The 26144-nt window shown below is 43.0% G+C and overlaps 1 protein-coding gene across 1 annotated transcript in view; it reads left to right on the top strand.

Moving 5' to 3' along the window:
• LOC123031953 (fer-1-like protein 4) overlaps nt 1-26144 on the top strand; it is a 67251-nt gene that overhangs the window by 31447 nt on the left and 9660 nt on the right. Inside the window, exons 19-38 of the mRNA XM_044447484.1 lie at nt 910-1010; nt 2833-2920; nt 4345-4461; nt 4904-5056; nt 5206-5389; nt 6681-6805; nt 8830-8964; nt 10377-10550; nt 11816-11932; nt 12837-12998; nt 13386-13554; nt 14571-14740; nt 17106-17237; nt 18137-18176; nt 19633-19739; nt 21863-21994; nt 23365-23475; nt 24481-24608; nt 25510-25680; nt 25952-26106. Of these exons, the coding sequence (XP_044303419.1) occupies nt 910-1010; nt 2833-2920; nt 4345-4461; nt 4904-5056; nt 5206-5389; nt 6681-6805; nt 8830-8964; nt 10377-10550; nt 11816-11932; nt 12837-12998; nt 13386-13554; nt 14571-14740; nt 17106-17237; nt 18137-18176; nt 19633-19739; nt 21863-21994; nt 23365-23475; nt 24481-24608; nt 25510-25680; nt 25952-26106 (2671 nt within the window). The remainder of the gene's footprint in view (nt 1-909; nt 1011-2832; nt 2921-4344; nt 4462-4903; nt 5057-5205; nt 5390-6680; nt 6806-8829; nt 8965-10376; nt 10551-11815; nt 11933-12836; nt 12999-13385; nt 13555-14570; nt 14741-17105; nt 17238-18136; nt 18177-19632; nt 19740-21862; nt 21995-23364; nt 23476-24480; nt 24609-25509; nt 25681-25951; nt 26107-26144) is intronic.

A 26144-nucleotide genomic window follows, 5' to 3' on the forward strand; every position in this document is an offset into this window, starting at 1 on the left:
GGAGGATAATCATTTAGCTTCAGGGAGTATAATTTGATTTCCATATCTTGGGAACGCCTTTCTTTGGGAAGTTGCTGCACTCCTTAATTGGCAGTTGTTGAGCATTTTCCCCTGTTTTTTTTTTCTTTGTTTTGTTAAGTATGGTCACAGACCAGCAAGGTTAATACATTTAAAAATATTATGTATTTATTAACAAACATCTTATTATTCATGCATTTACTAATAGATAAATATGATAGTAGTGAATTCTGAAGAGCAACTGGCTATCATAACAGCCCCACCCCCAAATTAGAGTCCAAAATTGCAAGCAGCTGCCAAGATCCTTACCACAAAGGCAGTTCTTTCCGTTTCTATCTCGGCAAAGCACAGACCTTCTGTGGAGCCAGTGGACATACAACAGGAGCAACACTTCGGTGCTGGGGAAATTCATGCTTGCCCCAATCCTAGGAAGGATTGCAGCTCAGCAGGAGCAGGGATGACTGTGGTGGGTGGTGGGCGGCCTCAGCAGCGCCTGCTAATAACAAGCAGTGCTGACACCACATGCTTCCTGCTTTGCACACTGTTAGGAAAAGCATGTTCAGAAATACATATTTGTATGAAATACCTTTTCAGAGCTTGAATAAAACTGGCATGAGCTGCAACTCTCAGCATTCCTGACTGTTGGCTATGCTGATGGGGGTTGAAATCAAAAACATCTGGAAGGCACTAAATTGGAGATGGCTGCTGGATATAGGAAACTGCAAGGATGGACAGCTCAGTCTGTGCAGTATTCTATCTCTACTATTGTAAGATGCCTTAAGGGGATTTCTCTGGAAAGGCAGGGTTTAAATATAAATAAATGCTCCAAGAACACAAAGAAGTATCTTCTGGCGTCTGGGCCTGATTTCAAGCTTGTATTTGTTGCAATAGGAACATGGACTGGAAGATGTCGAGAAGCTCTTGAGGAGACCAAAGTCAAAGGCAGATGAGAGGCTTCGACAGGTTCTGGAGGAATTTGTAGCTGGATGCAGGTGTGTGTGCCACTGCTCTCTTTTAATTCTCCCGTATGATTTCCTCATGCTGCCTTTTGAGTCTCTTTTGCCTCTGCTATACCCATTGGCAATAGCCATGAATGGAAGACTCTTGAATGCAGCTTTGGCAGAAGCTTGAAAAAATTATCTCTCGATCCAGAAGTTGTGAATGGTCCAGATCCACTCAGAAAATAGGGGTGAGAGATCACTGTACATCCACAGTAATGTCATCTGAGGCTTTGTGACTATGTTGAGTCTGCACTAGAACAGCCTTCCCCAACCTGGTGCTCTCCGGATGTGTCAGACAGCAACTGCCTTCTGAAAGCTGAGAGTTGCAGACCTGCACAACCGGAAGGCAAAGGAGGGGAAAGCCTGAACTCCAATGTATTTGTGTCAAGTTCTACCTGTGTCTGGACTTGGTTTCTAATGCGTGCATAGCTAGCATAGAGGGGGGGGGTGTGTAAAAATAGTCCATTGACTAAATAATCCAAAGGGAAATGAGAGATGTGCTGATTCCTGAAGGAAAATATTTGTCTTCCAGTCACTCTGGCTTCTTTTAAGGCAGAAACCTTCTCAGGCTGACTGGACAACGAAATACTGGAGGAATCTTTACCTTAAATCATACTTGGAAGCAGTATTATAACAGATTAAACAAACAAACAAAGAGGTGTTGTAATATAGAGAAAAGGTTGAAAGTGCAAAAGGGAAATATGAAATAGGAGACCAGAAAGAGGCGTTGCTTATCTCAAAACTTTTGAGGGCATCTTTATGGAAGCCCATCTCTGGAGCTAAACCCTGACCACATAATATATAAAAGTTACCAGTGCTGAAAGATGGTCCTTTCTAAAATAATCTTATACTGGAAGACGGTCCTGGAGTACAAGCTATAAAAATAATAAAATAAAGCATTAACAAAAAGATAATCAAACAGAAGAGAACATTAAGTAATAACAATGTATTATTAGTTTATGTTATAATGTTTGCTGCATTATAACATTATGTTATATTATTATAACATAATGTTATGTTATATATAATGTTATTATAACATAATGTTATAATGCAGCAAAGAAAAGAAAGGCCTGTGTAATCAAAAGCCTGACTATACAAATAGGTGCTGAAACTTGTAAAACTTGGTACTGCCCATACCTGTGTGAGGAAAGAGTTCCCCAGCCCTACTGGGAATCCACACACTCTGTTACAAAAAAGCACAAATTGACCTGAGAGGGAGAATAATCTGTGTGCAAAGCACTTTGGAAACATGCCATTGCTAAAAATCAATATTCAGGAGGATGCAAAACAGAAATGTCAATGGAAACTATATTGTGCTTGCTAGACAGTAATCTACCTGGCACAGTTTTGAGTGATACAAAGCACAGAATGGAGTGGGTGAATGCAAGGTAAGGGGGAAGTGGAAATGGCTCACAATCGTGCCAAACAGAGAGGAGAAGAACAGGTCAGGCAGTTATTGGGCCCATACCTTGAAAAAAATGGACCACTTGTCCCTATACCTATATTACTGGTGCCAGCTATCATGTCCTGAGAATTCAGAGCGGGGAGAAAACGTAAATCAGCAATCTGGTGTGTGCAGAGGAAGGCAATGATTTTTCCCTCCAGTACTGAAGTATGTGGCATTTTGCTGCTCCCGAGTTGGTGTAATTCATCAGTCATGCCGGTTCCTTTCTTGTTGATGGGACAGAAGATAATTTTTTCATAGTTCTCTTCTGAAGGGACGAGGTCTTGACTTCTGTCCATCTTTTCAGCTTGTGTGATATATGGCTGCCATTCAAGGGCTCAGAACTCACATCCTCTTGAATTGCAGGCAGTATTCTCTTAATGTGGAGAAGAAGCCAATGACCCGCCCAAACAACCTTGATCGATGCCGAATAAAATCTCTTCCACAAAATATTGTAAGTCATGTGATCAGGCTTCTGTGTTATGGTTCTAGAGAGATGGGATGTTTGGCTTCACTCTTGAAGAGCAGCAGGGCATTAAAGTCACCACTGACAAAGTTAAATATTCTGACCTCCACATAGCATAATGTAAATGTGGAACCCCTGCAATGTGTGGCCAGGTTCAATGATGTTCTGAATTTAGGTTCAATGATGTTCTGAATTTCCTAGCTCTATATGCTGATGCCAATGACATGGCACGGCCGTCCATAAGCTGGATCAAAAGGACCAATTGTCTGCCCATCCATGCACTGCTGAACTTCCCACAAGGAAAGCTAACTTCTCCTCTGAGGTGCACTTTTTGAAAAGAATGCTGCCAAGGAGAACTAATACATCTTCAGAGGAATTCCAGGTGGTCAGATGGTGGTACGATGTGGCTAGCAACCCACTTTAAAACATAGTCATGTGTCTCTCTAACCATCGGTTCAAGGACCTATAAAGGACCCAGGTTCATAGGTTCAAGGACCCAGTGCCTCCTGCAGCTTGTCTCTTCCATGCTTCAGCCTCCCTCTCTACTTGGTTTTGCTTTCTTTATCCATTGTTACGTGTGCATGGCCTCCGCCTATTCTCTGCTTGCTTTATCTTCCCTTGCCAGGGCTGGCCCTAACAGTCAGCAGAGTGAGAAGGTCTCCTCTAGTGAAAGATCCTGAGCGGGGCAGGGGGGAAAGCATCAGCAACAAGGCATGCCCGATGGCCTGTCCTGCACCCCCTAAACTAGCCCACTGCTCTCAGAGGTGGGGGAAGAGACTGTCCCACTGACAGGGTTGAAGTAAGCTCTGACGGCCAGTCTGGCTGGTTTCTGTGCAGGGAACCAGGGAACCACCTTGCCATTCCTTCCAAGCACTGCAGTGTTTTCAGCCAGCCCTGCTCCTGAGCATATTCTGCCGCAGTGCTTCCATCCATCCCTCTTTTTCCTTCCTAAAGGATTTTCCACTTTCTGTTTCAATTGCATTCTGAACCAAGCATTTCCTGAATTTTAGTCATTGTTTTCACTCTGGAAAGAATTTGGATCGCTAAAAATGACCATCACTGGAGCATCTCTGCTATAGCCAGTGGAGGCTGGTGGGCACAATATCAGTGGAGCTCTGTATCCATGCCAGATTTTATCCTGAGCTTTAAAGGAGCTATCCAGGGGGCAAAGCCCCATTTCCCAAGCATGTTCAGCCCCATGGAGAGTTCCTCTAAAGTTCAGAGTGGGAAACAATGGATCCCTGCTGACTTGGTGCCACCAGCCTTTATTTGGTTGTGAGAAATTACAGAGCCAAGGGGAGGGAAAGAAGAAATTCGCCTTGAGAAAAGCCAGTTGATGAGAATTTAGTCTGGTGTCCTGTGCAGTTGAGTACACAGTTAGCAAAAGATGTGTGCTTTTTGTGTGTGCTCAGATACTGTATGCGAAACAGGGGCTCCGCATAAGAAGGCGACTGACTCGCACCAACACCAAGGAAAAACTAAATGAGACTAAGATGATTTTGTCAAAGCTGCGCTTCCTGGCTAAAGAGGTATGCGATAAAATTGAAGATGTGAAGACATAGTTTGGGAATCCATATACAAAGCAGGAGGTCCAGAACTGCGTAGCTCAAGTAACTCAAAAGAAAACATTTCATGAAGTGTTGTTGCTGAAACATAATATAATAACTCCCTTTACTTTTTCAAAAAGTATCTAGTCCTTATGGTAACTGAGAAAAATGTGATAGTGCATCACAAATCACAGATGATACTTTACAAATCCAAAGGTGCATGAAATGATCAGGAGTTGAAATAAGTGGCCATGAATCTTGTCTTCTTTCCCTTCGATTATCTCAGTCCTTAGTAAAAACTCCATTAAAAAAACCCTGTATTCGCAACAGATTTACAAAATTCATACCTACACAATAAATGTTTTTGCAGGTTTCAACAATCCCAAAGCCCTTTAATTTTGGCTTTCTCTCTCATTCCTTTCAGCCCCAAGCTACTATCCCTGATGTCTTAATCTGGCTGTTTAGTGGCAATAAGCGTGTCGCCTATGCAAGGATCCCTGCCCAAAACATTCTTTACTCAGTGGTAGAAGAAGAGAAAGGCAAGGATTGCGCGAAGTTCCAAACTGTCTTTCTAAGGGTAGGCATTCTCTTTTGCTTCTTACTGTAATGGTGACTTAGCTAACCTGAGTGAACAGAGAGCAAAGAATTTCTTGCATGGATTTTAGTACGTCTTGCAGTTCTTGCCCTCAGCATTCTTCAACTGAAAATACTCTTTGGGGCTTAAAGGTTCCAGGGTCACACACTGGGGATATCTTTGCAAAGCTGGAAATCTATATGTGGCTTGGGGTAACAAAATATGTGAAGAACAGCACTGCAGAGCTACCAGAGGAGTTCAAACCAATCTATGATACGGCACAGCAGACTGTAAAGATCTCAAGATACCTTCCGCCCAGTCGGCTCAACAGGGATGGTAAGCTTCACACTTTCTCCATGCTTCAGACGCCTGAGTATTAAAATAAGTCATGACCTGAAACCAGAATGAACTGGTTTCCAGAATGGACTTGGAAAACTACAAAGTCAGTATGAGATGTGGGATGGACTCGGGTGCTTCCAGATGGAAAGCTCCTAGCATTCCCTATCAAAAGGATTTGTGTAGAGACTCCACCTTTGATTTGGTTGCAACTCTACTTGGAAGCGATTGAAAGGTTCAAATGCACTCATAAAGAGATGCAGCAGAATTGCTGCTCCACTCTCCCAAAGAGGACATTAATTAGAAGGAGCCAGAACACTGACTCATACAGGGGTGCGATGAATACCCACCCCTTGCAATTGCCACTTCTATTGTTTCCTTACACTGAAATTGATTGACCCAATCATATCAGACTCAGACAGTATAGAATCATTCACCCAGCATTGGCAGAATGGGAGGAAAGAAGGCCAGAACGGTTGTTGTTGTGGGGATAAGATGGAGGAGGAGAATGATGTAAGCTGCCTTGAGCCCTTTGAGGAAAAAGGCAGGATATAAATCGAAAAATAAATAAATAAATAAATAAATAAATAAATAAATAAATAAACAAACTGTACATGGCATAGGCCTCCTCTGTGGGCAGGAGCTTTAGGTTCCCAAGAGACAGTTTCTGAAATGTACTGTATTTATTTAGAAGAGCAGTTTAGCACTTCTCTTGCAATGCTTAGCGAGTAGCTGGGGAATTTGTCATCTTCAGCAATAATACATATAACAAAGCAAAAAACAAAACTTCAGGAAGAGCAGTTCTAAAAGGAAGCAGATAAACGACAGAAGGGAAAAGTGAGAGACATCCTTTCCCCTCACATATAAGAAGAGCGTGGTTTTGCTGGTGCTGCACTTTTCCCCATAGGGGAGGACTCAGTGTGGGCAAAACATCCCAGCCCTTCAGCCTCCTTGCTCATTCTGCATGAGCTTTCACCAGCCTCTTGGTATCAACTGGCCCATGAAGGGGTGGTGGGTAATTTGCCGTCCCTGCCTTGAACCTGTTCCTCACCATCGGTTGGTGCCAGAGATCTGTTAGGCTTTCATGGTGTCACAAACCTCTTTTTTATGTTTCTGTTGCAACAGACTAACACAGCTGCCTCTCTGGAACATGTTGAGCCAAGTAGCTGGTCAGAAGCGCTGTGGTGCAATAGGCCAGAGTTTTGCTGGCTGCACAGAGCCTGCAGAGTGAGAGCTATCACACAAGAATTATTTGCTTAGAAAGTCGATGGCTATGTTCCATTTTTTTCAGACTTCAGCTACTTTCAGCTGCGAGCCCATTTGTACCAGGCACGAGGGATTCTCCCAGCTGATGAAAATGGCCTTTCTGACCCCTTTGCGAAAGTGGTGTTTTCAACACAGTGCCAGACTACACAGGTAAGTGTATCTGCAGCAGAGGTGTGAGTAAGCACATCAGCTGCATATTGAGGGGCCAGATAGGCATGTGTGAAGAATCCAGTCCAGGGTAGGAATCCATCAGATTTCCTCAGATTTCTTGGATCCCCAGAATCTGGCCTGCTGCACTCTGTCTTAAGGCTGCTGGCATCCAGCAGGATATGAGTTCAAAGCAGAGGACTGCTTCCTCACATGTGACCTGGAGGCGTTGCGTTCTGGCACAAAGAAGTTTGCACATACTCTGCAGAAGTCACTAGTGTTCCCAAGTGTTCACAGACTTGAGCTCAGCTCAGCTCGCTTCCTGGCTAGGACTGAGCATAGGAAAGAAGTTTGGCAAGCACAAGAGAACTGGACTTCAACTGGATCCTTGCATTCCCAGTGCTATGCACCTCTGCCACGCCCCACAATAAGCCCCTGCTAAATCTTGAGGCTAGCTGCTCTTCTCTACTGATTTCAGCTCTGTGGCTTGTTGGACCTCGACTGCTGTACTCTGAGGCAGAAGCTGGCAAGCTTCAGTGCAGCAAAGGAGGCCAGGTGTAGCACCTTGGAGAACTCCGAGTGAGCAGGTCTCTCTGACAAGGTCTGAAGCTAGGTTGAAGCCTCTTGTGCTTCCTTGGAAGCCCCTTCTCAAACTCCATCCCCTCCCAAAAAGTGGAAAACTCTTAAGGGAGAAGCCTCTGGCCTAGAACCTAGCAGTCCTTCATCTCTCCAAGAGCTCATGGCAGGTGAATTGTCAGCTTTAGTGTACCTGGGTGGATACTTCTGTATCCATGAATTGAGCAGCTCTTGTAGATGAGACATAGAGAAAAGCCTCCTGTTCTAATCAACACAAGGCTTACGTGAGAAGATGGCCCTTAGGAAATATTTCCAGCTGTGTACATTTGTCTTTGTCTTTATCCTCCCTCCACACAAAAATAGGAGACTAGGTTTAAGGTGAGAAATGTTGTGGGTCAGGGGCTACTTGACCGTTTTATCTCCAGGAATTTTTCTATTAAAGAGATCCCCCTGCCTCACCTTTGGAATGAAAATATACGAATACCATATATTTTGCCAGGGGAGGAAAATCAGTTGGGAAGTGATTTTTAGTGGAAAAAATTGATAGTGGAAAGGAGTAAGCAATCTTTTCCTTTTGTTTACTCCTTTACACAACATAAATTATGGAATGCACTGCCATGGGAAGCAGTGATGGCCACCAATCTAGAAGGTTTTAGCAAGGGATTGGACAGGTTCATGGAAGTAGAGACTATTACTTTTAAAGTCCTTAACGGCTTGGGACCCGGATACCTGAAGGAACGCCTGAGGCCATATTTGCCCTCCCGCCCCTTGAGATCGGCAGCAGGGGCTCTCCTCCGGGAGCCTTCCGTGAGAGATATCAGGAAGCAAAGTACCCGGAGGAGGGCTTTCTCTGCAGTGACGCCCCATCTGTGGAATGCGTTCCCCAGAGAGGTCTGCCTGGCGCCGTCGTTATTTGTATTTCAGCGCCAGGCCAAGACCTTTTTATTCAAACAGTATTTTAATAATCTTTAATATTTATAGTTTTAATTGTGCAGCCAGTGTGTTTCCAAGTTTTAATTGTAATTGTAATTCTATTTGTTTTATTTATTTGTTGTTGTGAGCCGTCCCGAGGCTGTGTAGCAATGGGGACGGCATATAAAAACTTTAAATAAATAAATAATAAATTGGTGCCTACTAGTCTTTCTGGCTATGTGCTACCTCCTTCACAAAGTGGCATTCCTGCATACAGCAGTTGATGAGGAGTCTGGGCTGGTGAAGGTCTTGTACCGATCCTGCTTGAACAATCCTGTGAGCAACTTTGGGCTAGACAAATATTTGGTCTGATCCAGCAAGTATTTCTATGTTAAACTCACAACATCCAGAGACTGCTTTTCAAACAAACAAACAAAAGATGGACTTGTTTCTGTGTTGTATGTATCTAGTTTAGTCCTAAAGAAACTGTTCTAAACAACTGTGCTAGATATCAGAAACTTTGTTCTCTGTTAATTCAGGTTTTGGAGGAGACACTCAGTCCAATGTGGAATGAATTGCTTCTGTATGACCAGCTCATTATAGATGGAAAAAAAGAGGACTTGAAGACAGAGACGCCAATTGCTATCATCAATATGTTCGACCACAATAAATTTGTAAGTAAATATAAGCATTTACCTGATTTGGGTAGCTGCAATTTTCTCTTCAGGATGGAATAACTCTTTGGGTATTGTGAACTCACAGCCAGAATTTCCTTCAGTAGTAAATCCTGAGCTGTCTGGCAACAGACCAACCAGCAATTGGGTAGATGACCTGGTGCTAAGTGATGCAAGGTAAGGCAAAAGGTGGTGGGAGCTGAGCTTGTGGTTATTGACTGACCAAGAGAGCATTGGGTTGTGGTGGACAGCTCAAAGAAAATATCAGCCAAGTGTAAATTCCATGTTAGGCATAATTAGGAATGGAACCGAAAATAAAGTGTCAAAATCATATTCCCTTTATTCAAATCCACACTTGGACTATTGTGTGCAAGTCTGGTCACTACACCTAAAAGGCATATTGAAGAGCTGGGAAAAGCACACAAAAGGGCATCTAAATTGATCAAGTTGAGAGAACAACTTCCTTATGAGGAAAGGGCGCAACAGCTGGGATAGCTCAGCTTTTTTAAAAAAAGCAAGACATGATAGAGGTGGCAAAATGATGCACGGAGATATGGAGAAAGTGGATAGTGAGACCTTTCTAAGACAGAACCAAGCACAAGAGGAAGTCTGTCAACTGAAGAAGAATGGGCTCTGTGGAGCTTCATTGCAACTTCACTGGAGCTTCATTGGAACTTAAGCACATAAGTGGAACCATGCGGGATGAGACCAAAAGTCCTTCTCAGGAGAATGTAATGGCTTTTTTGAAACTGGCATTTTAAGAAACTGTCCAGGACAGCAACACAAAATGGACCCATTGTAGATGAAAGCACTAGCCTATTGCCACCTGTCTAAGAATGTCTCTGAGCCTCATACATTGTCCAGAGGCACGAACGGGGGAAAAGAAGGGAGTACCTAAAGGCCCTCACTTTGCTTTGAAGTGGTCCCAGCTGCTAGTAAGAAATTTTGTTTTGTTTTAGAGGAGGAGGGGCAGGGCACCTTGGCGGATAGCAGGAATGGTATGCCAGGGTGCACAAGGACCATGTTGCCTATCTAATCCAGCATTCGGTTCCCACATTAGTAAGCTGGATTCCTCAGGTTAGCTCACAAGCAGGAGAGGAACGTGCTAGTGCCCTCCCTCTTGTGTTCCACAGCAAGTGGTACTGAGAGGCCACCTGTTTCTTAATATTCCTTCATGACTAGTAGCTACGGACAGCCTTGTCATCCATAAAGCAGGCTTGCTGGTGCTCTGCTGTGTGAATAATCTTCATGAGGCATTAACGAGCTTAGTATTGTGACATGCCAATGATGGAGCTGAGGGAGCTTGGGCTCCAGAGGGTGCAGCAGTCCAGGTAAAATATACCTGCAGCTTGGACAAGCTGGGATCCTGAGGTAGTGTGTTTGTACTCATGGCTGTTCCTTCACCTTCACAGGGTGCACCGGTGTTCCTTGGTCGAGCCTTTGCTACTCCTCAGGTCAAGCTGGTAGATGAGCCATACAGCAAACCTTCTCTCCAATTTTTTGACATTTATAAAGGGCATAAAGCAGCTGGGGAATTGATTGCTGTATTTGAGCTGATTGAACTGGATTATAGTGGCTACTTAGAGGTAAGTAGACTCATTTCCATAGCAAGATTGCAAGGATATACTTCACAGCTTGAAAAGGCTGATGATATCTCTGCTGGGTACTGGAGGCATAGTAATAATGGCTAGGTTCAGACAACATGATAACCCACACTCAATAGTTGAGTATGGGTTGGGTGTGAATGGATGCTGAACTGCTGGTTATTGTGTTGTCAGAACCCAGCTGTGCTAACAAGCTTGCTAACCATGAGCACTCATGAACAGAACATATGGTTTGCCGGTAGGTTGTGAGTTCTGGGTTGTTCACCATGGTCTGTTATCTTGGCTGGATTGAAAAAAACCTATAATTCTTATAACCCATTTTTCAGCATCAATCCATGCTCATACTCAACCCTTGAATGTGGCTTATGTTATCTCAATCTAGTCACCGTACATTCCTAATGACCTGTTTAATGTAACACATGAACATACTTCCATCATGCTTCCTAAGCAGCGAGGCAATTGATTTTGGAGCAAATTCTGCAGGGTTTAAAAAGTAACAATTTATGAAAATCTATGATTAAAACTAAAATTGAGACTAGTTTCAGCTCTAGAATCTGCAAAATAATACACTGAAGTAATGGCTAAATACATGTAGCAAGTGTCCTTTCCTCTCTGTAACACTCTTTAACATCCACAACCAATGTCCATGCATCTGGGATTAACACCCAAATTAACATTTAGTATTAAGCCTTTACACCTACAACTGGAGTTAGAAGGAGTGCTTTCTGGATCTAGATAAAGAAAACCTGACATCCTTTGTTTTAGAAAGTAAGGAATGATGACTATGGTGGTAATTCAATAAATTTGGCATAATAACATTCAGCAAATCATATCTTAGTCCTTTGTCCATTCATAGAGCCCCTTCACTGGTGCTTGGTGCACTTGCAAAAAAATCCAGGAAGCCTTCAATGAAGGATCGTTTCCTTTTTCATCCCAGCCAGGAAACTATGGTTCACAGCTTTGGAACATGACAGAATATTAAACCATGGTTTGAAGTTGGTTTAGTATCCTGGCTTGTTAGTATCTTGGCTTGTTATGAATGTTTATCTGATTAATTGAAATACTCCCTGTTTGTTTCCCAGCTCAAGTGAAAGGAGATATTAAAAGGCTGCATGTGTGGGCAAAAGACTTTATTGAGTTCAGATACAATTGTTGGAACTTCCATTGGGTTAGATATTTATACTTCACTATGAAGAATACCCTTTTTTTTGAACAGCTAGATAGTCTGACTGTTGTTTGCTATTTAGCCATCAGTGCCTAATGATGTGGATCCCAAGGAACCAGAATATTTGGGAGACCCTCGTTCAGGACGATTCGTTATTCCAGAGGGAATCCGACCAATCCTAAAGGAGTTTCGTATAGAGGTAATTTTTTTTTTCTTTTACCTTCTTTATGAAAACACTTTGGCAAAGGAATTATTTAATGTAACCATTGCCTATCTATTCAAATGGAACAGCTAGGGGCAGGGGGACTTATACTTTAGTGTTGGCATTACTATCAGCCTTCATCAAGTCCCTTTTGCAGACCTAATGGTAAGTGGGTATAGGTTTGAGAGTAACAATTCCAAATAGCTTTGCTTGTGCCATTTGTGCATAATATGGATATTAAAAATCTGGACATTAATATTTTAAAATAGGGAAGCCATAAATTAATCTGGCTGTTCTGAACCTTCTTGCAGTTATTCAGTTTGCTCCATTTAAATATCGTTCCTTTTCCTGGAGTTATCAGCTTTAAAAATTCATGGGGTATTTTGAGTTGTAAAAAAGGGAATATGATACAACTGGGCAGTAATTTGCAATCGTATAGAACTACTTATAGAACTCGTATAAATGCATTAGCTGGTAAAGAATGAAATCTTATGCTTGTTTTAAACAGAAAAAAGTCTACAACTCCCAGTGTACCCAGTCAGCATAGCTGGCCAAGACATGCTGGGAGTCATAGGACTTATTTCCATTTAAAACAACCAGGGGATTGTACCCTAAGTAATCTGATTGGAAAACAAAGACAAAATTTCGACTTTACCCCAGTGAAGGTTTGTTTATACATTTACTGTCTAGATTCATCCACAATAATGTAGGCTTAGTATGTTTCAGATATAAATTAGGAATGAGTAGGTGGACGGTGGACATGTCTATTAATCTGGTATGCAATTGTGAATTGACTTTTTACATTCATGGGATTTGGAACAGGATAATTGTGAAGAAGGAAAATGTCAAGCCCTGTTCTGAGTTCCCAGGGGAACTGGCTCTTTTGCCCTCTGTTTCTTAGATCTTGTTCTGGGGCCTGAGAGATCTGAAGCGTGTGAACTTATTTGAAGTTGACCAGCCACAGGTTGTCATTGAATGTGCTGGGAAGAAAGTAGAATCAGAAGTGATAACAACTTACAAAGAGAATCCAAATTTCAATGAACTTGTCAAATTTGTTAATGTGGTGAGTAGAAATTGGGATGCAGATCCCAAAACTTAGGATCTGTCAACTTTTCCTTGGGATAACTTCAAAACTGAGACTGGGCAGTGAATAGCTCCTACTGTACTATTTGGTCTCTGCATGTACGCATTTCTGTTAAATAATGTTTTCATCCACTGAAGACTTTTGAGGTTCCTGTATGATTGTTTCTCAGTGGAAATGGTCGAGCAGTTACCGGGATGTTGCAGAAACTAGAACAGAGTTCTGGATTTCTGCTACTGTACCTGCAGATGGTCCTATTTTGAAGCAGTCTGTTTCCTGTGAAAGCTCATGTCATAATAAAGCAGTTCCTGTCTCTATAGTGTTTTTTTCCTGTAATCTTTTCTGAGAACTTGATTTGCTTTTTCACAGGAGCTTCCAGAGCAGGTGTACTTGCACCCACCTCTCAGTATCTTTGTGGTGGAGAAGAGAGCCTTTGGACGCTCCGTCATGGTGGGAACCCACATAGTTTCCCATATTATGAAATTTGCTCCAAAAGAGCTAGATGAGTTGGAAGAAGAAGCCGATAGGCCATCCAAGAGTGAGTCATTACAATCTGATTTCTTTTAGGACAATTTTCTAGGATGTGAGATACTATGTCAGCATCTGCAGAGCATAACCCCCTTCACCTGCTATTGGATCTATTCCACTGCCATAAGTCATAACTAGTTTCTTGGTTTTACTAGGCCAGAAGGCCAATTAAACCTATGTCAGAAAACATTCAGAAAACCTACATCCATGCAGCATGCTTTGAAAGAAGCATGTTTTAAAAGAAAATGCTTCAAGGAGCAAGGTTGCAAAGACAACTAAGGCTTTGAAGTTTCGTTATTAAAATTATTAGTATCTCCTCAGAGCCAGTTGGATCTGGGTTTTATTTTTCAGATCTAAAACCCATGTTATGGTCCTCTGCATGCCATAGGTATGTGGTGCCTGTGGGTACCAATGTGCCCATGGACAGCTCCCTTCCTGGGAGGCAAACAAACTACAGAACAAAGTGCCAGTCTCCAGACTTGCTTTATTTTTATTTCTAAGAATAAAGTGCATTGGAGCCTTGCTTTTAAAAAATAAAAAGTGAATGGTTGAAGCCTAGTGCTTTGTTTTGAAATGTGCAATCTGTGAAATAGATACTGGAATACAAAACTTGGAATTCAAAAGATGGTTTTGTATTTTGGAACTCAGACTCAGCCCTGCCTGGTAAGTAGGGGTTTTTGCAAGTTTGATTTTAGCCTCATCAGTTTTCCTTCTGGGTTTTGTGATGGGTCATGCCCATAAGAGTAGCAATTTTGTGAATGAGAAGCCCCCTCATGGAAGTGATTTTGTGGGAGTGCTCACGTGTCACTGCCATTATTCCAAATGAGCTCTCCAAAACAGTTGGAGACCTTTGAGGGAATTGGCTCACACCAACAGTTCATCTAAATGCAAAAGTCTTTCTTTTTGTCACTTAATTTAAAGGAATATTCTGGCTGAGTGGCATAGCTGGTTAATAAAACTGAAAAGATAGAAGAAATGAAAGTACTTATCCCTATGAAATGCATGATTTGTATGGTTTCTTTTCAGCACGGAAAGCCTCAGCTCGACCCAACATCTCCCAAACAGTGATGAATCTTGGTGCAGCTGCTGGCCAAACAGTGATAAACATGGGTGCAGCTGCTGGAAAGACAGTAATAACCATTGGTGCAGTTGCAGGAGACATAGGCAGCAAAGCAAATCCCCTGAAGCTTGTACAGGTGAGTGTGGTGAAAGAGGAGACATTCAGTGATTCTGCTATTCAGGACATACCTTCCTAGAACCATGTCACAGAAATGGCTTTTCCATAAATCATTTGGTGTACTTAATAAGAGGTGGGGATTTTCCTGAAGAGCAAAAACCAGAAGAGAAATGGAAGGAAGCAGAATTAATTGGAATGTAACTATCAAGGAGTGACAGTAGCACAGATCCCCATAAATTAAATTAAGGTTCTTTAGTAAGTAGGTCAATCACACACCTTTGCCCCACACACAAATGTGGGGAGGAGGGGTTCATCAGAAGTCTTTTGCTGTTGCTTTATCTAGCATTAATCATGGGGGAGGGGACAGGGCATGACAATTCATGTTACACATATGCATGTAGTGTCCCACCTGCCCATTTACTGAGGAACTGAGAATGTGATAAATTATCTGTACCAACTGTAGGGTTCTTTATTAGGCTTGATTGTCACCATGATTTTCAAAATATCAGTGGAAAAAGGTGATCTTTTAACAACAATATATGGCTTGTTGTATTAACAACTTTTAGCAACAATATATGGCTTAAAGTCAGGTGCCTTACTTGTATATAAGTGGAATTGAATGGAAACTGATTATCTGGATCCTTTTCAGTCCGGCTTCAGACCCGGGTACAGTACTGAATCTGCCTTGGTCGCCCTGTACGATGACCTGTGCAGGGAGAAGGACAGGGGGAGTACATCCCTGTTGGTTCTTCTGGGCCTCTCGGCGGCTTTCGATACCATCGACCTTGGTATCCTTCTGGATAGACTTGCGGGATTGGGGGTTGGAGGCACTGCTCTGCAGTGGTTCCACTCCTATCTCAACGGTCGATTCCAGAAGGTAGTGCTGGGGGACCATGTCTCTATGTCATGGCAGCTATGCCATGGAGTTCCACAGGGCTCCATTCTATCCCCTCTGCTATTTAACATCTATATGAAACCGCTGGGAGAGGTCATCAGGAGGTGTGGGCTGCGGAATCATCAATACGCTGATGATACCCAGCTCTACCTCTCGTTTTCCACTAATCCAGGTGAGGCAGTGGCTGTGCTGAACCAGTGCTTGGCCGAGGTAAGGGAATGGATGAGGGCAAATAAACTGAAACTCAACCCAGACAAGACGGAGGTCCTGTTGGTTGGCGGATCGGGTTTCGGAGAGGGTGGATTTGACCTGGTCCTGAATGGTGCAACACTCCCTCTTAGGGATAAGGTCCGCAGCCTAGGAGTACTCCTCGACTCAGAGCTTTCTTTGGAAGCTCAGGTGACAGCGGTGGCGAGGAATGCCTTCCTTCAGCTTCGGCTGATTAATCAGCTGCACCCCTACCTGGAGTACGACTGCCTGGAGACGGTGACACACGCGCTGGTGACTTCCCGCCTAGACTTCTGTAACGCGCTTTACATGTGGCTTCCCCTGAAGACAGTCCGAACACTTCAATTGGTGCAAAATAGAGCTGCCAGGTTGCTGACGGGGACGGGGCGTTATGCTCACATGACTCCAGTCCTCCGTCAGCTTCACTGGCTTCCCATTGAAGTCCGGGCCCAATTCAAGGTGTTGATTATGGCCTATAAAGCCCTAAACGTCTTGGGTCCTGGCTACCTGAACGAGCGCTTACGTCCGTATATGCCCGACCGCCCTTTGAGATCTGCGGGAGAGTCCCTTCTCCGGGAACCCTCCATGAAAGAAATTAGGAGAGTAAGTACTCGGAGGAGGGCTTTCTCTGCGGTGGCACCCAGCCTATGGAATTCACTCCCCAAAGAGGTCCGCCTGGCACCGTCGTTACTAGTTTTTCGGCACCAGGTAAAGACCTTTTTATTTAAACATCATTTTAATTGTTAAAACATATGATCTGGCCAGGGCAACTTCTTCTTCCTTCTCTTTCTCCTCCTATATTTTTATTTACTTAATTTATACTGATAATTTTAATCTTATATTTGTAAATCAATGTATTTTTTGTATTTTGTATTTAATGGTAATTTATTATGTGCTATTGTATTTCATTGTATTTTATCGTGTTGTAAGCCGCCCCGAGGTTTCGGCAAGGGGCAGCGTAGAAATGTTATAATAATAATAATTATTATTATTATATTTAAAATATGTGTAGGTTGCCTTTCAGGTACAAACCCTCTTTTGGCAGCAGGCTTTTGTTGGAAGCAATGTATTGGGTTAAGCCAGCCTTCCCCAAGCAGTGTTTTGGGCTAGAATCTCCACCATCCCTGACCGTGCTGGATGAGCTGTAGCCCAAAACATCTGGAGGGTGGCAGGCTGGGGAAGGCTGGGATGCACTGAGGCTTTGGTCTCGTCCCAGGGCACATGCCTTTGATGGGCTGACATTTTCAACCTTTACCCTTAGGCACCTCTGAAGAAACTTCCTCTTGATGCTTTAATACCAAAGGAGGAAGAATATGAGGAAGAAAAACCTGAGAAGGAAGAACTGGACTGGTGGTCTAAGTACTATGAATCATTAAAGGAATTAAATAACCAGGTAATTCATTGGCATTTCTGTAATGCTATACCATATTGTATTGTACTGCAGATGGAAGGAGAATGAACTATGTGTCCAAGCACATTTCTTTTTGTGATGGGGTTTGGGGGCTTGGGGCATATGGCATCCAATACAGGGCAGAAGCACTGGAGGAGGTGATCTTTGGCTCTCCTTCTCCTGCAACATTTTTCGCTAGATGGGCTTTTTTACCCAGTTAGTTGGAATGTCTCAGAACAGGGAGGGAAGGAGGCATCCTGGTCTCTCCAGTTTCGTCCACTGCCTGTCCACAAAAATACCCCCTTTCACTCCATTCTGAGATTGCTTTCCCAGTCTTGGAATCAGGTGACACACTCTGTCTGGGCCGGGTGGAGGTGGGGGCTCCCAGCTCTGAGGTTCTAGCGTTATTTCCAACCTTTGAACTAGGAAATCAATTAGCCTGTGATCCCACAGACACTATCTAGGGGGCCATAGGATTGCTCCTCTAGATTCCATGTTGTAACTGCTTACCTGGGAGTAAGCCCACTGAACTCAGTGTGGGTTAATTTTGAATAAACATGTATAGGATTTCAGTATGCTATAAGGAAAAAAAATGCTTTATCGTTATATTGTTTGAGCACCTAATGATGTAGGCACTGTCCAGAGCAGTACCCAGCTAGGCTTCAATCTAACATCAAAATAAAATCAAAATACAGAATAACTAGATACTGGAGGAAGGAAAAAATGCTGTGATTTTCCATCTACTTTTATTAGTGCTTTCTGTCTGCAGTTTGTTTATTTCTTAGCCTTTTTGCTAAAAAAAGGCATCCTATGCTGATAATAGAACTTTTGTTAAGATCATGGAATAGTAAAGAGTGATCAACATCGATCACATGGTGATAAATGGCCATTCTCTTTTACAGTCCATTAGTGATGAGGAAGAGGATGACCCAAATGATCCAGGTAAGTGCTTTTCAGATTATTTGGCATTCAAAAATTCATTTCAACTTTCCCCAACTTGATCCTTCCTGCTCCTGTCCATAGCAATGTTGTCAGCGAAGCCAAGCTGGATTTCTTTTGGATTTCACGGTACCGATAGGACTGGTTCACATATTATGCATTTAATTATGCTAATACGTATGGAAAATTCCAAGTGCCTGGAGTGTCCCTTGATTCTCACAGCTGACACAGATGCCTACAATGGGGACACTTCTTTTAAAGTGCCTTCGGACCTGTGCTCCTAGGAAAAAGAAAACTGCTGCCAGGGTAGGCATCAAGGAAGCAAAGCTTGGGCCCCAAGCCCCCTGGGCTTGTTCCACCTCTTCACCATTACAGCCTGCTTGTTCACCTGCCTGTTGCTCTGTCCCAGACTGTGGTGCTGGTTGAGAGCAGATTCCACAGCCTACACGCTCATCAGTTCTCTGCATGTTGAGGAAGCAAGCGATAGCAATTATGAGAGAAAGGCTGAAGAGCAATAGCAGCTGGTGACAGTAGTGGTGAGAAAGTGGATTCACTGATGGAGGGAGCGGGTTTGGGATTGAATGGAAGACTTTGCAATGAGGAGTTAGAATGAACTATTCAGAATATCCAGTGCAGTCCACTAAAGTAGAAGCCTTAGACTGGATAGCTTCTAGGCTTGCATTGCTGTGAGAAACCACATAGTCAACAGAAAAACAGGAACCAGTCTCTGTAAAGTTCTCACCACACTTACTGCAACTCTTCAGTGAGGATGGCCGCGGACTGCTGAGTTGTTTTCACCACCCTCGTTCCCCCACCCCAGTTGACAATTTTGAATGGTCTTTAGAAGGCAGAGAGTCCTCCATAGATTCCATAGCCTAGGCAGATAGAATTGGCTTTCTGCTTGCAACTGGGAGTGTACAGGTGTCCTGACAACTCAACACCTCTGGAGTGATATCCATGGCACAAAGAAACCTTTAAAGACATGTGAATAAGTCTTACTTTTCTTTCTTATCTGCATCCATATTCTATCAGATATAAAGCACTTAACATCTAATACAAGTGTATTTGCTGCTTTCCCGAGAACCTGGAATCTGAAGTAGGGTCACTTGGCTGAACCAGGTCACTGAAAGGTCCCTTTGAGGGTGTCCTGACCAAGCTCACTCAAAGGATGGAGTCAGCCCCCAACCACTGCTGTCCATTTACCTTCACTACAGCTTTAACGTTTTTGTTGTTTCTGCAAGTCATTGACACGGACTCTTTTCATCCTATTACATTTTTGCAACTGCTGCTTTTCTTTTGCTCCCAGTTGCAAGAAGAGTTGCAGGTGCCAGAGAGAACAAAGAAGAAAAACAAGCAATTGTTTTACTTGACTGGGAATTATTAAATGCCACTTTAGTCTTACAACTTTAAGCTGTAAGCGGAGGAGAATGCCCCTCTATCATCTCATTATCTTACTTAGATGGAGGGAACTTCACTGTTGCTTCTCTTGATGTGGAAGTGGAAGATGAAGTGGTGGTTGAAGCTGAGCCGGTTCAACCCAAAAGGAAACTAATAGCCACATTACAGGTAAACCTTACAAAGTGAAATCATGTCATAGGCTATACAAGGGTAAGTCATATTGCCATATTTCTGCATCCCCTCCATTCTGCAAAATGTTAGGGAAGGAACCGTGGAAAGAAATTCCTATTTGACTATGTAGTCAAAGAAAAGTTGGAGAATCCATGAAGGAAGGAGTGGATGTGGAAATCCTGTTCCGCCAGTGATATCCATTCCCTGGCTGCAAGAGGGAGCAGATTCTTACTGACAGTTTCCAACTCCTAACTATTCACTTGCAACAATGATAAAAGCACCCCTCCCCTTCAAGTTCAGGCTGAAGAACCTTTAGAAGAAACATCCAGGAGTGGCTTTTTCTATCACAGGACTGTGAGCTCTGTTCTGTTAATGAAAACAGATTCCAGGGCTGAGCATGTGTTCAGAGGCACCTTTATGCCTTAACGCTCCCACCCATGCCCAGCCACTCTTTAGCGTGTGGCTCCAGTTGGTGACCTTTGAGATTTTAGGGAAAAATGCTCCTGCTTTGTTGCATGTGGTTCACTGTATGTTTATCTCAGCATCATGTGTGTGTTAACATCATGCCTATCATTATGCATTAAATTTTGCACAATATATAACAGTGTGTTTGTATTCACCAACACAGCCAAAGAGCATCTCACTGTCTATTGAAGTACATTTCTACCTGCTTTTCTGTACTGGATTTGACACATGGGTTTTGATGTGGGTTCCACAGAACAGGAGAAGGAGCCGAATAACCATGGCAGGAAGCCACCATGGCAGTGGTTGAAATCACTTTGCAAGCAGGTGCCACTTTGACCCCAGGCCACTTGGAGACCTGTGCTGCTGCTACCACTGCAGTAGCCGCCTCTGTTACTCTTCGCCTCGGGGACTCTTTCCCTGCCGCAGGTTCCTCCGGAATGGCTTCTGCATTATCTTCTTTTGCACTCCCCATATGCCCCCAGTTGCCATGCAGGTGACAAGCAGCAGGTCTCCAGACTCCTCAGCCCTAAAGCCCCAGCCAATGCACTGCTAAAGGAAACAACGAGGCAACGAGGCAAACCTAAGGAGCCCTTGCTTGAGAGTGAGCAACTACTGCTGGGACAGAGAGATGCCTGGGAAGAGATCAGGAGCTGTCAGTGGCCTTGAAATGACCTTGGACTGGAATGAGCTTGAAATGTCCCAGGGATTTCATGGCATGACCTTGCCATGAAATCCTTGGGAAACATTAACTTTTCTCTTCTGCACTGCTTTATAAAGTGGTACCTTGGTTCACGAACGTCTTTGTTCACAAACAAATCGGGTCGCAAACAAAAATTTCATGAAAACTTTGACTTGGTTCACGAACTTTGCATTGGGTGGCAACCAAGATCACAGCCATCTCCCCCACCCGCACCCAAGTGGGGAGATGGCCATGATCGCAGTCGCGTTTGTGCAGGGAAGACGTGCATGTTCGCGGCTGTGCTGTGCCCATCTTTCCTGCAGGAGCGCGCCCGTGAACATGCACGTCTTCCCTGCACGAATGCGACTGTGATCATGGCCATCTCCCCACTCGGGGTGGTGGGGGGAGATGGCCGCGATCGTGCTGGTTGCAGAGTAAGGAGAGATGGTCTTTCCTGCAGGAGCATGCCCGTGCCAGGATTTCTTTGAGAAGCACCATCCCAACATAACTGTAATGAACAGGGTGTTGAATGATAACGTGGTCTCTCATTTCCGGAGGGTTATGCAGCACAGGAAAAAACAAGGACTATAGACAGATTTTTCACCAAAATTGACCCTGCAGCTGAGAGATGTCCTTATGGAGGGGGATTCTCTCTCAAAACAATAACCTCCCCTTCACCTAGGTTAGTGTTCTCCACTGTACCGTACAGTACTTTGTTACTTTGTTCTTTGTCCACTTTGTTTCAAATTTTTCTGATTAAAAAAATAGTTACAGAACGGATTAACCTTATTCACATTGAATCTTATGGGGAAATTTGACTTGGGTCACAACCAATTTGGGACACAACCAGAGTCATGGAACAGATTAAGTTTGTGAGCCAAGGTACCACTGTATTAGCAATGAGTAGGGCAAAAAAATCTCTAGATTTAATATGCCTCGGACACGACTTTGCAACTAACAACAACAAAAATTTCAGATCTACAATACAGAGCTGGAAAATGAGTTTGACAATTTTGAGGATTGGCTATATATTTTTCCGCTTCACCGGGGCAAAGCAAATGAGGATGAAGATGCAAATGATGAGGAAAATTTTGTGGGGAAATATAAGGTACTGACTATTTGAATCTTATTTATTGCTAGTACCACAATACATTAGCAACAACTGATTTTTCCTCTAAAGGATAAAAAACTGTCTTATATAATCTTGTGCATGTTTGCTATAAGGGAGTAAAATATAGTAATGGTACAATCATATGTATGTTTATTGCTTGCTGTCAAGTCATCTTTAAATTATGGTGACTCTGTGAATAAACACCCTCCTTCCTTGATAGCCCTGCTCAGCTCTTGTAAACTCAAGGCTGTGACTTCCTGTATGGACTCAAGCCATCTCATAGCTGGTCTTCCTCGTTGTTTTCTGCTCTTGATTTTCCCTTGCATGATTGTCTTCTCCACTGAGTCTTACCTTCTCATGATGTGCTCAAAGCATGACAGCCTCAGCTTCATCATGTCTGCATCCATGGCAAGTTGTTTGCTTCCAGGACATGACCTACATGTACCTCTTTCTGTCAGTCCAGGCTATTAGCACAACTCTCCCCCAGCACCATGTTCCAAATGTATTGATTTTCTTTCCTGTCCTACAACTCTCAGCAATTGCCAGCCAGCCATGCTAGCTGAGGAATATTGGGACTTTAAATTGTCTGTTTAAATGTGTGAAGGACTGTACCACATAAGTTAATATAACACTGAAACTCTGTTGTCTAAATGTTTACTGGAGAAAAGGGAAACTTAATGCTTTAATCAACCTGGCCTCTGCCTGTGTGAAGAAGATGTGGTTCAAGTATTTTAAACATCATGTAAAATGTGTAAAATCATTTTAATCATATTCCAGATGACAAAGCAACCTTTCTAATATAGATTTATGATTGTGAGAATAGAAACAGGGGAACAATTCCCAAACAAATAAGGAAACCAAGGTTCAATTTGGAAGTCAGGAAGTACTTCCTGACAGGACCCCTAGGGTATGGAATGGGCTTCCATGGGAGATGGTTGAAACCCCATCAGTAAGGGTGTTCAAGGATAGACTGGACATGCACATGGTAGACATGTCATGAGCGGAACTGGCTGGAGCAAGGGGTCAGACTAAATGGCCTCGGAGGCTCCTTCTGACTTGCTCTGTTTCTAAATATGGGAAAAGTAGAAACAGAAATCTTTCTGTTACAGTAACATTACATTGTTAACCATTTAAGTCCCATTACTGGATCAAAGACTACAATTCCAAACATCATTTTGGATATTATATTGATTTCAGAACAAAGCCCAGATGAGACAATGTTTCTCAGTACAGTCTTATGCATATTTCAGAGGTAAGCTGCACTGACTTCATTGGCATTTACCCCCAAGGAGGTAGATATAGGATTGTCCTTTTACTAAAACGGATAACATAGATTGCAGCATTCTAGTTTAATCCTTCTGTTGCAGGGTTCTTTTTATGTATACCGGGCTGAAGAGGCAGGTACAGAACACAAGATCTCCCAAGGCATTCCCAGAAACAGACCCATTAAGGTCCTTGTCCGGATCTATATTGTTAAAGTAAGTATGTTCAGTGACTTCACAAGACTTGATACCTTTGTTGAGTTGAGCAAATAAATTCATAGCCATTCCAGTAGATCTCAGATAACTGGGATTCTATTATCTCTGCTGGCAAACTAATTGTTCTAAAAAGGCCTATGACCTCCTGGAGATGCCCAGAGGGGGAGATTTGGCACCAGGATTCCAGGATATTGGCACCTCCTTTGAGCTATGCAAGGCTGATCTCCAAAGTATGAACTCTATCAATTCTGATTGAGAATTCTGTCTTTCTTTCAATTCAGGCTGCTGCATATTGATCTTCTAATAGTTGTGTTTGCATATGTTTGAGATATTATTACAATCCTTTGAACTCCCAGATTCTGCCTTCCTTCCAACAATTTGGGACTGCTTTTGTTGCAAATTATATGTGAGCAATTCTATTCTGAGATGCAAGTAGAATTCTCAAAGTTTGTATATTATGCAGTGTTGTCATTTATGCCAACACCTCATAAACATAGTATAGTAGTTTCCTGCTTTAGAATACTAGAGTCTCATTGATATTCCTGTTTTTCCTGTGGAGAAACATAAGACTGTCTTAACTCTTAGGATCTGCCAGTCCCATGTTCTTGGGAAAAATATTTGCCCTTTGGGAAAGACCGCTAGAGAGTGTTAGGACATTTTACTTGCCCAGTACTTTAGCTTGTCTGCTAGCACTTTCTGAAGCTATAGTTGGCTCTGCTCCTGCTTGTGTCTGCCTGGAAGGAATTAATATGTTGATGGAGGGGAAAGCAGCTAATGTGTAGATGACCCTACATCATGGAGTTCTTTGGCTCCCTTCTAGTTCTGTGATTTTATAATCGTTGATGTTTTGATCATGCAACACCTAGATGGAAGTGTCATGTCAGTTATTCTGCTGCAGTAGTAGCCGTTCATGATGGCGTTTCCTGACTAAACTATGGAATGCTTTTCGCTGCAGCTGCTATGTGGCTTTGGACCCTGTACAGTCTCGTGTGTTATGTATTTTAGGCAACTAACCTGACTCCAGCAGACCCCAATGGCAAGGCCGATCCCTACCTTGTGGTTAAAATTGGACAGCAACAAAAAGACACCAAGGAACGATATATCCCAAAGCAGCTCAATCCAGTTTTTGGAGAGTAAGGGTTTTTAACTTGTATCTTGTGGGTGTATTTTGCATTAGAGTGACATCTTCTCCACGTTGCTTCTTGCAGGCTTTGTCTTATTGCAAGGCAGGGCTACCTATTTCAGCAGGTGTGCTCCTCCCATTGTAGATATAAACTGGAGAAACTTGGATTCCCAGTACCACCTATGTATGTATATATGGACTCTCCCAGATCAGCAATGGAACAAAGAAGAGTTAAGGGCCTGTTACTGAGTGTCCTTCTTATATAGACGTATACCTGAATGTGCAGCTTCAGACTTGCAACTTTGACACTTGGGGGGATCTTCTAAACTTTGAGTATTAAGTGTTCCAAAGGTTTGCACTTTGTGGAAAGGTGATTTAGGACACCATTAAAATAGGAACCTCTTTTATACCAAATTTGGCTAGCTGTTCAGCTAGGTAGCACAATCCTGTGCACAATGACGAGCATAGGTTCCCCAGGTTGTCAGGAGGGATTTTTCTTGCCTCTGATGCAGATGCCAGGCATTGAGCCTGGCATCTTTTGCATGGAAAGCAGGTGCTCTGTAGCTGAGATACTATAATCTTGTATCAGTATTTCTCTCCCCATGTCTTCCAGTAGCCTCCAGGCAGGGGGTGGTGATTGCAGGGAAAGGATTTGAAGATGGTGTCCACATCCCTGCAGGCTAGATGGGCAACCTCTGCAAATCAGAGGTTCTCCACCCATGGACTATGGTAATGGGAATTGATAATTTTGCATTTCATCCAAGCAAACTCATGGTTCTGAAGGGGTTTATGACCTCTGCATCCTCATGGTAAAATTATTGTTGCCTATGGACTGCTTCTGAAAGCATTGTACTACCCTTTAGTAATCCAATGACTCTCTTTCACACACACTCTTGTTCTCTTTCATTCAGAGTGCTGGAACTGAGCATATCCTTTCCTGTAGAATCAGAAGTCACTATATCAATATTCGACCATGATTTGGTTGGCTCTGATGACTTAATTGGGGAGACGAAGATTGATTTGGAGAATCGATTCTACAGCAACCATAGAGCCAACTGTGGAGTGGCCTCACAATATGACACGTATGTACTAGAGGGAGTGAGATGGTTAGCTAATGGTGAATCCCTCTCATCATTTTGATAGTATTTTTGTATTGTTATTTTTCAGTTCTGCCCTTACAGTTGCCTGAAAATATCCTGTAGTCTTCCAGGGGAGTCTTTTATTTAACCTCCCACAGCAGGAATAATACTTGCTACTCTACAGGAATGCCAAGATTAAGATGACATAAACTAGGTCATTGTCCAAGTCTGCTCCAATTACAAGTTAATGTCTGAATTTGTTTTTCCCTTACAGAGAAGGCTACAACATGTGGCGAGATGCTTTCAAACCCTCACATATTTTGGAGAGTTTGTGCAAGAAGAATGCACTCCCTTCAGCTGAGTACAGGAAGGAAGAAGTCAAAGTAAACAACAAGATTTTTAAGATCCCTCCCGAAGCTTTTCCTGAAGGTATTATTGGAGCTTGTGCATCTCTTTCCATCTGATTC

The sequence above is a fragment of the Varanus komodoensis genome, unplaced genomic scaffold (assembly GCF_004798865.1).
Source record: "Varanus komodoensis strain SLA01 unplaced genomic scaffold, ASM479886v1 scaffold52, whole genome shotgun sequence".
NCBI lineage: Eukaryota > Metazoa > Chordata > Lepidosauria > Squamata > Varanidae > Varanus > Varanus komodoensis.